General features: G+C 33.9%; 1 protein-coding gene and 2 long non-coding RNA genes across 4 annotated transcripts; all 3 read left to right on the forward strand.

Moving 5' to 3' along the window:
• The first annotated feature begins 507 nt into the window (after positions 1–507).
• LOC117781854 lies at positions 508–1,026 on the forward strand. The gene is made up of 3 exons (XR_004617210.1): positions 508–553; positions 807–915; positions 969–1,026. It is a non-coding gene; the product is annotated as an uncharacterized LOC117781854 (long non-coding RNA).
• A 310-nt stretch (positions 1,027–1,336) lies between these two features.
• Positions 1,337–1,887, forward strand: LOC117781208. Its single transcript, XR_004617156.1, has 2 exons — positions 1,337–1,715; positions 1,774–1,887. It is a non-coding gene; the product is annotated as an uncharacterized LOC117781208 (long non-coding RNA).
• An 8,883-nt stretch (positions 1,888–10,770) lies between these two features.
• On the forward strand, positions 10,771–12,171 carry LOC117780816 (ficolin-1-like). Of its 2 annotated transcripts, none has more exons than XR_004617119.1 (2): positions 10,771–11,880; positions 11,939–12,171. XR_004617119.1 is itself a non-coding variant. In XM_034617482.1 (2 exons), exons 1-2 carry the CDS (start codon positions 11,501–11,503, stop codon positions 12,054–12,056), a joined length of 498 nt encoding a protein of 165 aa, XP_034473373.1. In that variant the 5' UTR covers positions 10,776–11,500; the 3' UTR covers positions 12,057–12,171. The 2 variants fall into 2 exon arrangements, 1 of the variants encoding a protein (XP_034473373.1); XM_034617482.1 differs by having other exon boundaries at positions 10,776–11,880.
• Positions 12,172–17,300: the final 5,129 nt, after the last annotated feature.

Raw genomic sequence — 17,300 nt, forward strand, 5'->3', positions numbered from 1 at the left:
CCTCCAACACATACGAAACAAAAGGGACACTTGGGGCTGTGAAAAATGCGATGCAGGCATTGCATTACGCTAATGGTTGCTAAATTTGCATGGCAATGTGTGTTAGATGATCCAGATAGTAGGTGAATTAATGCTGTTGGGGGACATTTTTGGATGGATTTTTGTATGGGAAAAAGTAACTCTACATTGGAGCATATATGTTATCTATCCTATTATCTGTTTCTTTCTAATTAACTAAAATATTTTAGACGATTACTCTATATTTGAGAATAGTAAATTTACAAACAGTGATTTCCACTTTACTATACTTTATTAATAGATTTTTTCTCTTTCTATCGCTAGCTTTAGCTCTCCATCTCCATCTCTAACTGAAAATCTCTATCTTCATATCTCTCTAGTCTTCTTATCACACAAAATAAATTTGACATACATTTCTAAAACTAATAAAATTATGAACTCGTTCCACTTTGCTCATTCCCATAATATTTGATGTCTACAAGACTTTAGTCTATTAAATAACGACTTCATAAGAGAACATAATGTGCTACTTATTGTTGTTAGTTCAACTATTTTACACTATATTTCTATCGATGCAACCGTGCGAGGCAAATAAAACAGTTTTTAAAAACCAATGCTGTTTTGCGGAAGAAGTAGTTTTTTCTTTAAAGGACAGAAAAGATATCTGCATGAATTACTATGGCGCAAAAAAACTACATTTCTGGATCAGAGACGTTTGTAAAGCGGAAATTTGCGGAAATATTACAAGAGCATCGCCATGTTGCGGAGTAAAAAGATGCGATAAGGAGTGTTGCCACTGCAAAGGCGGTTGCATCCCAACACACAATACGGTTATAAAGCGGTTCGAAAGAAAACATGGAAAAACCACATATAATGTTCATTACCAACTATTAATATGTACGTATTAGTAATAATTTTCTCTTTACTTTTTACATATTTTTGTTTTCCAGGAGCAACTGAAAAAATTATGCATATCTTTTGAAAATGTATGTTAAATTTAAGTTTCTAGCCAATTATTTGTTAAAAATAATATCCAATAATATCTATAACATTATTTAATGCTTTATAAATAGTATAGTTTGTTTAATATTTAACGTAAACAATTTCATGAGTCTCTATATAAAAAATTTGTTTGCCGTTAGAAGTAACAAATTTAATGTAGCTTGGCTAATAAGATTATTAATTATATAGGCTATGGCTTCGTTCCATTGCAAAATTTCAGTGAAATTAATTAATAAAGGTAGCTATTCAGATAATTCATTCGACACACTCTTCTGGATAAAGAGATATAGATTATTTTCAGACATCAGTCGATTGTAAAACTGATTCAAGTTAGTTATACCGAATATGTCCTCTAAGTGGCTTATATTATTGCAATTGAAACTGCTTTTAATATCGATGCAAATGTGGAAAGCAGAAGGCGATTGCTGTCATCGAAAATCCATGGAATTTGCAATATCTGAACACAAGACATGCGAGGAATACGATGGTGTAGAAAATGGTAAAGGAACATGTGTTAGTTTAATTTGTGACGACTTAACCAAACCAACGCCTTGCTGTGGAATGACCGATTGTGACCACATGTGTTGCAACTGCAACTGTCGAAAACTAAATATCACAACTATTTTAAAGCGTAGCTTTAAAACCCTAGGAATCAAATTACTTAAAATTGATAATGTTGAAAGCAGAAAGATTCGGTAAATATTTCTTTTCATTATTGTTACATTTCATATTCAATTTATTCTATTATTTTAGAAAACGTCACCATGTTCACTGTTAAGATTGGAATAACTAAATAAACTTCCAAAAAATTCTGTACAAGTGTGAATAACTATAAAATTAAATAAAGCCCGTTGGACAACAAATTAATAAGTTTAATATTTCATTTAGTGTTTCATAATTCATTATGCCTTTGCAATAAAAATCTATTTCCACTTTTGCCTCGAGACTTTTTAAAACTTCAAACCGCCATACCTTTGGTAAATCTTTACCGATTTCCTTGCGGAATATAAGTTTTTTCATTATATGGCCATTTATTTAGCTCTGCATCAAAATTGAAAAATTCAATTTTTTTCTATGAGTGTTTAATTTTTGCGATCACTGTCCATATTTCCATACCAACCCCCTTAACACTTTATCTAAAAATTAAAACTGTCATAACTTTGTTGATACTTAACCGAATTGCTTGCGGAATATCAATTTTATATTGTTTTTGCGTCTTTTTCGATTCTGCATTAAAATTGGAAAAAATAATATTTTTGCCTTCACTATCAATTTTCTCCATGGGTATGGTCACTGTCCATTTTCTCAATACTTTCCCTTAAACACTACTTTAGAACTTCAAACCTTCATAACTTTGTCAAATTTGGACCGATTTCCTTCCGGAATGTCAATTTAATATTGTTTTGACGTCTATTTTGATTCTGCATTAAAATTGGAAAATATAATATTTTTGCCTTTATTATCAATTTTCTCCATAGGTATGGTCACTGTCCATTTTCTCAATACTTTTCCTTAAACACTATTTCACAACTTCAAACCTTCATAACTTTGTCAAATTTGGACCGATTTCCTTCCGGAATGTCAATTTAATATTGTTTTGACGTCTATTTTGATTCTGCATTAAAATTGGAAAATATAATATTTTTGCCTTTATTATCAATTTTCTCCATAGGTATGGTCACTGTCCATTTTCTCAATACTTTCCCTTAAACACTATTTCACAACTTCAAACCTTCATAACTTTGTCAAATTTTGACCGATTTTCTTCCGGAATATCAATTTTATATTGTTTTGACGTCTATTTTGATTCTGCATTAAAATTGGAAAATATAATATTTTTGCCTTTATTATCAATTTTCTCCATAGGTCATGGTCACTGTCCATTTTCTCCATATTTTCCCTTAGACACTATTTCAGAACTTCAAACTTTCATAACTTTGTCAAATTTTGACCGATTTCCTTCCGGAATATCAATTTTTTCATTATTTTTCCTCTTATTTGATTCTGCATTAAAATTGGAAAATATAATATTTTTGCCTTTATTATCAATTTTCTCCATAGGTATGGTCACTGTCCATTTTCTCAATACTTTCCCTTAAACACTATTTCACAACTTCAAGCCTTCATAACTTTGTCAAATTTTGACCGATTTTCTTCCGGAATATCAATTTTATATTGTTTTGACGTCTATTTCGATTCTGCATTAAAATTGGAAAATATAATATTTTTGCCCTTATTATCAATTTTCTCCATAGGTATGGTCACTGTCCATTTTCTCAATATTTTCACTCAAACACTATTTCACAACTTCAAACCTTCATAACTTTGTCAAATTTGGACCGATTTTCTTCCGCAATATCAATTTTTTCATTATTTTTCCTCTTATTTGATTCTGCATCAAAATTTAAAAATCCAATTTTTTTCTATCATTGTCCATATTTCCATACCAACCCTTTGACACTTTATCCAAAACTTCAAACCGTCATAGCTTTGTCAAAACTTAACCGATTTCCATGCGGAATATCAATTTTTTCATTATTTGTCCTAAAATTTCTTTCTTCATCAAAATTTGAAAGCCCATTTTTTTTTAATCACTGTCGTTTTTTCAATCACAGATCCCTTGATGGTCGAGATTGAAATCTTAATTGTAAGGTATTTATGTAATCATTTCCCATGATATCACTGAAATCTTTATATATTTTTTGTTTAGCTTCTCTGCAATGACACTTTGCATGTTGTCTAAGCGTTTTGAGTATTTGGCTTAAAGCGCGCAGTGCATGTTTGTTAAAAATGTTGCACATTTAATACATACAATATGATATTTTTGCATAGATGCATTGAAACACGCCCCGTAGCACTACACAGATCACTTTGCAACTCCCCTCCCCCGTTGCTGCCCCTTTCTAACAGTAAACTGGGGCGCTGAGTCTGCACAGCTGTCTGGGCCAAAAGCCTTAGCCAAGTTTTGTATGACTCATTGGGGTCTCTGCAGTTTGTCTGCCACTATTTGTTGCATACATATGATTTTATTAGTTTCGTCTACCGAATGATTGTATGTGTGTGTGTGTGTGTGTGTGTGTTGCAAGCGTGTGTTGTTGGAGTACAACTACAGAAAAACGCCGCTGGTTGTTGGTCAGTCAGTCGCCGTCAAAGTGTGTTTTGTCAATTAAGCAGCAAATTGCCGAACAAATTCAAAAATCGCGTTTTACAAATTTCTTGCAAATGAAATCAAAATGCATTTGGCATTGCTCATGATCTCTCGAATCGCTTAAACCAAGGCTCTGTCTTATCACAGACACGCCATCGTCAACATGGCCAAAATACAAGAAATAATAATAAACAGGGGAAACCATCGACTCAAATGACCATTATTAGCGGTAAATAAACTTAGTATGTAGCTACCAGCCAGAGTCACAGACAAAACAAACACAGACAAACACTGCCAATAGTCGTAATAAAAGATCATGTTAACACACTGCAGACAACAGCAATAGTAATAATAATAAAAAATATAAAGTGAAATAAAAATAATATAAGAAGCGTAGCTACAAAGAAATAAAGAACAGTGCAATAACGAAGTTAAAGTACGCTTAAAACTGAATTGTTTTAAATTATCATATAAACATATAAGAAGACTCAAATTTTCTATTCCCTACTTATATCTCAATGATTTTACTTTTAACCAAGACTACTTGAAACCAAACTAATTATTAAAGCAGAAAATTAAATAAATTAAATTAAAATAAATAAAAATACTGCTCAACAAAAATACTTTATTTTTATTTAAAACTTGGTATATTTTTGACAATTAAATAAAATTTGTGGGTGTATTCAAAATTTTTTAAGACCTTTATCACACATGCTATGAGCTATAAATGATTATTATACCCGTTATTTAAAAATATGTTTACTGGTATATTACTATTACTATTATCATAGATATGCCAAGTTTATTTTAAATTTGAAACATATAAAAAATTCTAGTATATATTTTTATTGCAATCCGAATAACTGAAGTTTAATATCCTTGATATTTTGTGAGGGTATTAAAGTGCAATAGCAATGCCAAAACGACAATGGAACTTACATCTGATAAATGATATAGTAGCTCGCTAGCCAGCAAAGCAAACGCAGCACAAAATATTGTCAGAGTAAAGGCAAAGAGAGAGGGAGACAGAATGAGCGAGAGAGAGGAGTTAAACCTGAGCAAGTATAGTATCGTTCTATTGTTCTGCCGTTAGCAGGACCAGGTTAAGAGCTGAGCTCGCTTATCGCTGGGGTTTTTCAGCCCACCAGCAGCCAATTAGGCGACATTTCTGGCACCATCTGCTTTCTGCTTTGGCAATTATGAAAATGGCAATTTTTATTGGAAGACAAAGCGCGCCAAGAATCTGGAACTTGTGGTTTGTTGTTTTGGAATTGAGGGAAATTACAGGATGGCCGGGAGGAGTTTTGGGAATCTTTAATATTTACGCTAATTGGCAGCCAGGTGCATAGTTGAGAGATTCATCCGACTAGAGGACCAAAGGAAATTAATTTCGCATGCCGCTGCACGTTCCAGACCCGGGCAAAAATCTACTAATGGTCATGTAGGAAAGCGTGATTCACTTTGACCTCCAATCGACATCAGTAAAACCCTTGTCCCGTGCCTGACGCTGACTCCGAGTTTGAGTCTTAGACTGTGAGCCATGCTCCAAATTTACATAAATCTGTAACCGAATTTCGCCAGCCAAACGAATATGGATGCAATCCATGTCCAGGTGAGGAGTAAGCCAACTTTCTGCTCCACCTTTGTTCAAATATTTGTGCCTTTTGGCCAATGCGGAAGAATCCATGGTCTGCATTACGAATGGCCTACAACTTTGACTATAGCTTAAGCTTTGCTATTTTTTTTTTTTTTTTTTTTTTTTTGCTTTTCGGATTTATTAAAATGAATTCATTTGAAAATTGTCAAGTACTTTCTTGGCCAGGTAAATGTGAGGCATTTTAATGATGTCGCCAAAGTCCATAGAATATATGGGCATAAATTGCATTTGCATTTGTTTAACCTTTTGGCTTAGCACAAGGAAACTAATCCAAAGATGCAATGGATTCTTCAAATGTAAAAAACTCAACACAAAAAAATCAACATTTTTAACCTAAAAATTTACTACATATGGAATTTATATGAAAAGAAACTATATTAATATATTAATGGAAATCTTTGAAAATGTAAAAACTCAGACTGTAACATTTAAATTAATTTAATACAAAACAAAGTTATAGAATAAGTCATTTTATTTTCTCAATTATTTTAAATATTCATGACATGCTTATTGAAAAATTCTAGTAAATAAATTAACTAAGATTAATAATTATATAAAATTACTTTGAAGACTTATGGGCTATTTAAGTGAAAGTAAATCAGTAAATTCGTTGTGATCGCTCTACTTTAATTAGTTTGGAGATCATTGCATCATTTAATACGTATTCAACTAACTAACAACCACTTGACTGCCGTCTAATCTCACTCACAATATGTTAACGTGGCCAATCATTGGACCACACCCACAGCTAATCAGCACACACACAAATCATAATTCCCCCCTCGTATTTTTCACCTTTTTTGAACACCTGACGTAATTTGCCAATTGCAATGGTTTACAGAAAAACAGCCGAAAACAAAAAAAAACACATTCGGCAATCGATAGTCGACAGACCAACAATCACAATTGCTTAGCAATTTCACACTTTCAATCGATACAAAAAGTGCAACCGGCGGGCAATCGAATAGATGAATAGATGAAAATGGACCACAGTGCGAAGTGGTGCTACCCACTGTGCAATTAACACCTCAGCGTCTATATCGCAGACGTGGCAACTGAAATTATGTACAAGCATTTTAAACAAGCTATTGGAACGCTGCAGGTTTTTCATTTTTTTCTTTCGTCTAATTAATAAATATAGTACGAACCAGGTTTAGTCCATATGCAAAAAGCCAAATATAAAATTTTATTGGCTATACACGGCAATGCACTTTGAATTTGTTGGCCCAGTCGTAAATACTTATCTCGTGCATATATATTACATAGCTACAAGAGCTCATAAATACACATAAGTACTCATACTCAAACTCAAACTCATAAGTATTTACTAGCGCACATATTTATATTTCACCTGCGGCTCAAAAACTTTAATTATCGATTTTTTATACCCTGTACACAATAAAAATCAAGCTGTAATAATCAGTTAACAAAGAATTTTAACAATACAATAAATTTGCAAGTGTATACATTTCTATCTAGATTTTTATGGTTTGATCGTGATTCATCGGAATCTCAAGCAAAATATTTACATAAAAAATGAAAAAAAATTAATTCTTCAACATATTTTTAATATGAAATTATGAAATTCGACTTCAGCTGATATATTTTTAATAATATTAAATAGGACTATAAATATAATAAAAACTTATCGTTGACTATTGCAGGACATCAGCCCGTCAATCACATTGTATGAAGCTATTGAAATAAAAAAACATAAATAAATAAGATACATTTTTTTAAATATTTCTTATAAATGAGTTGATAAAACAAAAAATTAGCATTAAAATAATATAAAAATGCATATAAGCAATTAATTTATTATGCTTTGAATTAAAATTTAAGACTGATAAGATTAAAAATATTGGAATATCTATAAATAGTTTAATTTTGTTCACTATTAAAATCAGTCTATAAATATAATCGACACTTAGAGCATTAACTATTACAGGGCAACATCAAGTCAATTGCACTCTTTGCAGCGAATTGGAAGTTGTTGTGTTTTCCCGTTTGGCGCATTATTAATAATCACATTTAGCCATAAATGTCACCTTGGATTGGTGGCCAATTGCCAACCATTTGCCAATTGGCAGTTGACAATAATTCAATGGCTCAATGCATGCGTTTAATGGCATATCATTGAGCCAGCTGTTGTTGTTGTTGTTTGCCAACTTGGCCCGCAAGCTAGTGGCTAATTGATTTTCAATTAATTTATGCCTGCTTGGCATTCGTGACACCTTTGTTTGGCTCTGCATAATTAAAAGTGCAGCTCGCATTGCTTGGCCAATTTTTAAATGATTTATATCAGCTGACAATAAATCAACTCAAAATGCGCCGATAACAAGCAGGAAATATTTTAAATTTTGTTGAATGCCGCAGAATAAATGCACAATTTAACTGTCAAACTAATGAAAATAAAAGAGATGAACGAATAAACTCTATAAATAATATAAATGAATAAAGACGCGATTGAAATTATAATATATGGTGTGGAAATTATTCAAGTAGTTCATGTTTGCAATTTTAGAAATTTAAGAAATGAAGAATATAAAATCATTTTAGAAATACTAGAATATAATTAAATGAAACTAAACAGAATCATTTAATTACAAAAGTACTTTAGTTAATATATCCTATAGATTGCATTTAAATCTTGGATTGGAAATTATTCAACTAGTTGTCATTACAAAAATGTCTCTTATGTGGGAAAATTAAAATCAATAAGTTATTAAATTGTTATAATAAGGTTGAGGAATATAATTACTTGAAACTGGAAATCATTAATTAAATACAAAAAAATACATTACATAACTAAAAATAATTACATAAAATAGTTTTATATTTACGTGTAATTTTTAAATGCATTTAATCGGATAACGTCTCAAAGTACCTGTAATAATCCACTTATGGGGATTACACTTTCAAGTCAGAGCTTCACAGGCTTTAGGCTTTCATGTTGCCACAACAACAACACCAAGCAAAACAACAACAACAGTCGTCGCTTATGGCATTAGGTAATCATGCAAAGTTTGTGTCCAATGTGTGTGTCCTTTAGCCTGTTTCAGTTCTAGTATTTTCAGCATTTTTAGTCTGTTTAGTTTTCCTCTGCTTCTTTTAAATGTGTTATATTTTTTGCTCGGCCCGTGGCGCTGTCTTTAGAATCATGAAGCCATTGTCAGATTCATAGACTGTTGCTCCACTCACTTTGGCATATTAGTTTCAATTCATTTTAGTGTCCGCTTGTCCGATTTTGTGGCTTTGTTTGTTTCTTTATTTTTTGTGTTTTTTTTCTTTTGCCTCGAAGTGTTGCACTCAATTGACAGTCCGACTGACAGAGTCGCCTGCAGGCCGCCAGTCCAGGACTTTTATGGTCGTCTGTCTGAGTCCCAGTCTTATAAATTATAACTGCCTTTAACTCCAGACTTGCAACTGCAACATCGACTCGCCATGTGTTTCTGTATCTTTGTTTGTATCTGTATCTGTGTTTGTATCTATATGTGTATCTGTGTCTGTAAATGTATCTGTGTCTGTGCAGCACTTGCCATTGCCATTTGAAAATGAAAAGTGAGTTGCACTTGGACTGGACCGCATATTAATGGGTTTCAATTTGGCCAGCATATTACCCAATTTCATTGACCAACTTGAATCTCTGGCATTTTAAGAGACTACACTGTTGACATTTCAGAGCATTAACATCTTGTCAGTTTTAAGTATTTGGGCGAATTCATATATATGAAAAAAAAACTTAAAGAATTTATATATAATAAGTTAATGGCTCAAATAATAAATATCTAGTCAATTCCTATAAATAAATTTTTTGAAAATTTCTTTATATGTATTTTTGAGTTGAAAAATTCTAAGATATTTATTTGCTTTCTTATTCTAAAATTTAACTTTAACATTTTTTTTAACAAACAATAAAATAATTATATATAAAAATGTATGTAAAAATCATTAAAAACAACTCTTCATATTTATTAAAAAAAAAAAAAATTATGCGCCTAGCTTGAGTTTGGTCCTATTATTAATTACTATAATTGTGTTGTTATGTAACTATTTTTTGTATTGTATAGATTCAACGCTTAATATAATAATAAACAAAATAAATTTAACAACGAAATATTCTTCTTAATTATACATAGTCTTTATACCTAATGTCCTGTCCGTCCGTCCGTATGAACGCGTGGTATCTATAAAATCTAAGGACACAACACTTGTCATGTTGTTAGTATATAAATACATTAGCAGTATGTCTAAAAAAAAGCTGATAAAGTTTATTATAGAATTTTGGCACGCTTCTCTCTACCACACAAATGGCCTTGATTCTTGACACACTTGATAAGTAGTCTGGATGCGTGCCAAGAATTCAGCATGATCGAATGATGAACTAAGAATATATCCAAAAATAATATTTTACTTAAAATAAATAAATTAATACCGTACAAAGTTTGTAAGGTTTATATTCTGTTGATCCTACATAGTTTTCCCAATATTTAATATTAAATATTATGTTTGAAATGTCAAAATGCCTATAGTTTCTGCTAATCTCTTCATCACTGTATGTTTCTACAATACGTGCTGGAGTATCTAAATTTCTAGATGCGTGGTATCTGACAGTCGTGCATTTTAGACTAGTTTATTCAATGCATAAATGCATAAATATATGTATAATTTATAATTTTTATATGTTTACTTCTGACTTCTTGGAAAGCTTTGATAAATTGACATAAATTCTATGCTTGTATTTTAATTATATCAACAAGGTTAAATCAAGAGCACTGTGTCTGCATAGTTCAAAGATGTTATGGATATAGAATGTATATGTATTTGGCCATATAAACACATGACAATTTGGAATCAGTCAGTCTTCTTGGGAATTTTTAAAACATCGGTATCACAATGTTGTGGAAAACAATATGTATATTCATTATATTGAGTCCATTATCTTCGTACTCACAAACCACTCGAATCTCCGATCTTAATATGACGAACTTACTTCTGTCAATAAATGATCAATTATCCGTGCTGAGAGTGGAACATGGAAAGCTAATAGATCGAGATATTAACGAATCAGATATAAAAGCAATTAGAGTGGAGATAGAACGTCACAAGAAAGACGAACATGATAAGGAATCAAGTATTGAACTTCTCAGAGCGGAGGTAGAGCGACAGGGAAAGTTGATGGATGAACTTGTTAAGGTGACAGACATTCAGTTTCTTAAAGAGGAGCTGGAACGACTAAAAAAAATTGGAGTTGATAGGGAGTCTGACATAAAATCTCTCAGACTGGAGCTAGAAGGGCAGAAGAAAGACAGACTTGACAAGGAATCAAGTATTGATCTTCTCAGAGCGGAGGTAGATCGTCAGGGAAAGTTATTTGGTGAACTTGTTAAGGGATCGGATATTAAAGCGATTAAAGAGGAGTTGGAACGCCAGAAGAAAGATGAAGTTGAGAAGGAAGTGAATTTTAGAGCGGAGATGGATCGACAGGGAAAGGTGATAGAAGATCTTGTTAATAAATCGGATAAACAAGAATCGTGGTTTAACCAAGACCATGCACCGAAGTGACGTTAAGTGGGATCTACAACTTAGCTCTTCCAAAGTTTAGAAGTAAACCTTTTAAAGTTGCCTGCGATGCAGTAACTCGTGGAGGAGGATGGACCATTATTCTAAGGCGGATGGACGGGAGTGTTGAATTCAATCGCAGTTGGACTGAATACAAAAACGGATTCGGAAATCTGGATGGAGAGTTCTTTTTGGGGCTAGACAAAATCCATGCAATAACAACGGAGAGGAGACAAGAACTACTGGTACTTCTTGAGGACTTCGAGGGAGTTGAGAAATTTGAGACATTCGATGAATTTGCAATTGGCGACGAGAATCAACAATATGTCTTACACACTGTGGGAAAAGCCTATGGAACTGCTGGTGGGGATCCCCTTGTATATCACAAAGGCCAGAAATTTACCACATTTGATAACGATAATGATCCGGCGCTGCAGAACTGTGCCACAGAACACATTGGCGGCTGGTGGTACCATGCCAATTGTCACCACAGGTATGAAAAGGAGTTAGTTGTTTTTAAAGGCTTATTATATAAACATGTACTTTTACAGCAAGTTAACGGGAATATATAAGGACAACAGACATGGCAAAGGCATCAATTGGCACACCTTTCGTAATCACAATTACTCTCTCAAAAGAGCGGTAATGATGATACGGACCAAAAAATAAATAGTAAGAATTAACTTAATTGATAAAAGCTGTTCCATTGTTAAGATTTGTGTTCATTTTTATTTAAATATGCGTAATTGTGTAGAATTTATAGTAAAAAAAGCTGTTTCTCTTACTTTTCTCCTTTTTCTTCTTTTTTTTAGAGCTAGAGAGCTCTATTCTCCTCTATATAACAACAGTTTTAGATATTTTAAGCAATGCAAGCACCTGAATGTAGATAGCTTACTTTTTTCCGTCTGCATTAGTAAAAAACAAAAATACAGTCAACACTTTATCAAAATCTGTCAGCTGATATCATGTTTTGTTATCTGTTATTTGTTTGGTGTTCAACAATAATACAGAAGTGTTTTTAATGAAACAACTAAAAAATAACACTTTGTAGAAATTTTCAGCTATCAAACGGATCAGTTAACCGTACTCGACAGTAAGATACCCTGTAACCAAGGACTTGAATATTTCAAAATTTAACTGATTGTTCCTAAACAAGAAAATACTATTCTTTAACTCGATTATTTTTTATTGATTTATTAAACTCAACTTTGATATTGAAACTATCTATTCGTAGTGCATTCAAATTAGTTAGATTAAAGTTGTTGTTTTGTTCGATTGGGGAGAAAGTTATCTAGAAAACATGCATAAATTTAAGATCCATCGATCACACAATCAGCAAATGGAAAAGCAAAAGCTAAAGGGACAAAGGACAGACGACAGAAAGTGTTTCTGTCGAGGTCCCAAATGCAATGCAATAAATTTACTTTAATTTCTCATAAATTTAAGCTTTGCATATTTTGCAGCCAGGTCGAAAAGACAATAGGTTTCCTGCATTGCCTATTTTTTTGTTGTGTCTTATATCTTAGCCTGGGTCTGGGCCAACACCCGCGCACATTTTCATGCAAATGAGTTGAAGCCTGAGATGGAAATGGAGATGGAGATGGAGATGGAGATGGAGTCGGGCTTGGTCTGGACCAGAGTGGGTGCCGCTAAGCACCATTTGACGCCAGTACCAGTCCAAGTTCCAGTTCCAGTCGAGATCTTTGCACATGCCGACTGACTATATATGACAGTTTTTGGTCTGGTCAGTCGCGACTAGCGACAACATGTCCATCAACGCCTGCGTGTCTAACGAAGTACCAAGATCAGTCGACGACGACGATGACGACGACGACGCCAACTTCAAAGCCTTTGGCGCCAGCAGGATGCGGATGCAGATGCGGATGGAAGTGCGGATGCGGATGCGGATAAAGCGCGAATGCGGCTGGAGGTCCAGCAGGAGCTGGAGACGTGGCAACTTTATGGCTGACACCAATCAACTTTGCGTCGCTTCAACTGACGTCTAATGCCTTTGTTTATGCGCCTGCCAGGCGCCCATCTGTATCTATGTCTGGGTACATAACTTAGCCTGGACACTGTACGAGCAGTCGCTGCAATAGTTGCCGCCTTTAAGTTGTTGGCGTCTCTTTCTTCCAGCTACACTAATAAAAACAATTTAAGTTTTCATTTTGTAAATTAGTAAATAATTAATTAATTACGTAAATAAAAGAACGTAAGGCAACAACAATTTCATTTAATTACATTCAAATAAATTTAGTTTTCATTTTAACAAAAAATTCTTAGATTTGGGAGTAAATATTATATATTAAATACAAAAAAATGAACGTCAGGCAGGAACAATTTTTAACACAAATTTTTAGCACAAAAAATAAAATTTTTTAGAAATAATATTCTTCATATTAGAAATGGGTATTTTTTATCAGTGTAAGTTTTGCAAGTCCAAGTACACTGCATTTAATTTATTTTAATGATTTGTGCCTGCTAAATGTATCAAGTGCTGTGTCGTTATTCGATATTGTCTGCCGTTGACACCCACAACAATTTGCACTAATGCGGCTCATCAACTCCCATTGACAGTGGCAACAATATGTCTTCTCCCTCCTCCCTCCTCATACACCACACCAGCAACCATTAAACTCCCCTTTTTGGGCAGCAAATGCCAACATTAAGTGGCCCTCATCCCCTCATCGTGTACCTTTTTCTCAAATCCTTGACAAATCTGCACATTGCAGTTTTATTAGTTGCCAGTTGCCCTTCATCCGGACACGTGTCTTTAAGACGCAACGGAAATGAGCGGCATTTGTTGTTTTCATCGAAATCGGAATCGAAATCGAAATTGAGAGGCGTAAAAGGATTTCGCAAATATTTGCCAAAACTTGTGCACTTGGCGAAATTATGCAGAGGAACAGTTACAGTTATAGAAATCTCTTAGCAATAAATGGTTTTAACTTCTAATTTTAACTTCTAAAATAATTCAATAATAATATTATCTTATCATCATTATTTTTGATTTGATATATTAATTATATTTCTAGCAAATCATCTTAAAGTCTTGATTGTATTATTATACTTAACTATTTTAAAAAAATAATTTTTCCTCAATACATCTTTAAATTTGATTGATTTTTTCTTTTTTAAAAATTATATATTTTAAATAGATAATTATATTATTTATAATCTTTTTATTCGTGGCTATGGTTTTTAAAACTTACTTATTTTTTAAAAATAACAAAAAGCCTTAATGTCTTGACTAACTGTATATCGTTTGATATTTAGTCCCTGCAAACCAGTTATTATGTGATTTGTAGGGGGTTAAAACATTTTTTCAATTCAATAAAATAAAGTGTTAACTTTTCTTATTTTTCTCTATTCTTTAGGTATGGGATTATATGCATTACCTATTTTCCATTGACACTTTCTTAATACTATAGCCAAATTTCCCACCCTTGCTTTATATTTTGTGCCAAATCGCAGTCAGATTTCTCAGTGTAGTTCGTGACATTTCTCCCCAGAGAGGAGGCATCAGAAAGCAAACCGAAATCTGGACATCAGTCGAGGCAATCGTATCAGCAAAATCCGAATCTCATAAACAGACAAAAACCTCAAATAAAACACACACACCCAGGGCAAAAGAAAAGAAGAAGAACTGGTCTCGGGGTTGGAAAATATTAATTTATATTATTTGCAATGCTGCAGCATGCCGCCAAGTGTGATTGTGACAGGTACAGAGCACAAACTGACTGTCTGACTGAAATCCTGGAACGACACGTGACCGACCAACTGCAAATATGCATAAAAATTGAAGATGCCGTTGGCCATTCAAATTGATAGTGCACACGGCGTAGCCAGGGAATAAAAGGAAGAGGAAGAGGCAGAGGCAGAGGCAGAGGCAGGGGAAGCAGCAGCGAAAAGCATATGCTCAGCTTCACAAGGAAACGCTTCCCACACCCGCAACCCCACAACCCTGCAGACCCATTGACGAACCACCAAAATTCGATTGTAAAACTCAAGTGGTCCTGGACACGCCACAGCATGCAGATGATAATAAGTGCCGATCCGAGGCAAGGATAATGCCTGGATATGCATTGAGAAATTAAAGCGCAGCACGCCACTCCCTCAGCTCTCCCCTCCCGCTCTTCCAGTCGCTACACTGACAAAAACAGGAACTTCGAGTTTTGGTATTAAAAATGTATCGAGTACATACAATTCTTAAGCTTAAGACCAAGTTCCTATTAACATATATTATTTTCTTAAATATTAATTTCAATGGGCCAAATTTAAGGTTAAGAATAAATGTTCCTAAGCACTCAAGACAATAATTACAAAAAATATAATGGCACTTTCTAAATTTAAATGCTATTGGTTTGGTATTTTTATAAATCTTTCTTTTTAGTATTTTATTATGACAAGATTGGGTATCGAACCCTCACATTTATTTAAAAACTGAAGCTGAGACTCTAATATAAATATAACATAAAAATTATTTACCTAAAATCTGACCGGTTTATTCCTACATCATCTTACTGGTCTTTTTTTTCAGTGTACCCCTCGACGCGCATTACGCACCAAATTGATGGCCAACAGACGCTCGCTGTCTGCCACAGGCTACAAATGTATCTTTTCTCGGCATCGTCAAACCGCCAACAGGCACTTCAGGTCTATCTGTCTCTCCCCGTAGTTCCCCGCAGTTCCTACGACTAAAGAGTGTTGCTTATGTTCCTGTGCTGACAGTAACAACATTGCAGAGAGAATTACAGAAGAGGGGGAAGAAATTGCGCCCCGTTTTAATTGCCGCCCCTGTTTGCAATGGTAACGGCAGCGGCAGCTTAACAGCCGGATCATCCCTTGTTGTCCTCCTCATCCACATCCACATCCTCATCCTCGTCCCCTTTGGTCTCTACACGCTGTCAGCTTCATTATTTGCTATTTTAGCAATTTGATGGTAAGCTTTGACCACGGCTGAATGCCTGACAGTGCCAACAGTTCAAAGTTTACCAACTCCTGAATGCTACCAGTCCTCTACTTATAACCTGCCCTTAACAATATCCCACACAATTGCATTAGACATTAGACATATTGTTGCTTTGCTGGAAAACACTCTGGGAAACGAGACAGGGGGTGGCAGAAGAGAGCATGCCGAGTCCATTATTAATTTGTTATGGACCAGGTCTATCTATCATAAATGATCGCCCAACTCAGCCTCCCATTTGGCCAGGAAATGACAGCTGATGCACGCATAGGTTAATATTCTATAATTAAATTCGAGTGGGATTTTTAAAAAATTTATTAATTAAATTTATTTTTTAATTCGACTAGAATATAATAATGTTGAAGCCATAAATAGTAAAGAAACAGTCCATTTGTATATCAATCATTTGCAGCAAGAATAAATGGTAAATTAATTAGTTTTTATAACTCTGAAGAATGTAAATATGTATATATATATTATGAGCTATCCACTTAACATAAGTAATTTCTGTATATCCTAAAATTTGTCTAGCAGTTGGATGGAGTTCTTTTGTCACTGTCTACGCTATTATGTAGTTAAAAGATACTCAGATCTGCTACCCATTATCTGTTGTCCTCGTTGTCTTTGTAGAATTCTGCACACATAAAGATATCCACACGCCCACACACACACTTGTTAGGCAAAAAAAAAATGCTCATCGTCACAGCTTCCGAATGGCTAGAGAAAATGTTGGCATTGTTGTTTTATTTTTGGATTGTGCTGTGCTTTGTTGTTATGAGTCTCGGTTAACGTATGTAACAAGCGTTGTAAAGCAAACATTTGTTAACAAAACATTGATCATTGTTCAACATGTAAATTCACTAATTTGGCAACGAAAAAACCGCCAGCTATAAATGGTAACAGCCACGAGACTCGGAGACTCAGAGACTGGAGACTCTTTCCCT

Source organism: Drosophila innubila (genome assembly GCF_004354385.1).
Source record: "Drosophila innubila isolate TH190305 chromosome 2L unlocalized genomic scaffold, UK_Dinn_1.0 4_B_2L, whole genome shotgun sequence".
In the NCBI taxonomy this organism is placed as follows: domain Eukaryota; kingdom Metazoa; phylum Arthropoda; class Insecta; order Diptera; family Drosophilidae; genus Drosophila; species Drosophila innubila.

Bases quoted from the DNA above. Each gene is read 5' to 3' on its own strand.
- LOC117780816 (XM_034617482.1), top strand. From the start codon at position 11,501: ATGGACGGGAGTGTTGAATTCAATCGCAGTTGGACTGAATACAAAAAC. The intron at 11,881-11,938 runs GTATGAAAAGGA...GTACTTTTACAG, and splicing joins CATGCCAATTGTCACCACAG to CAAGTTAACGGGAATATATA.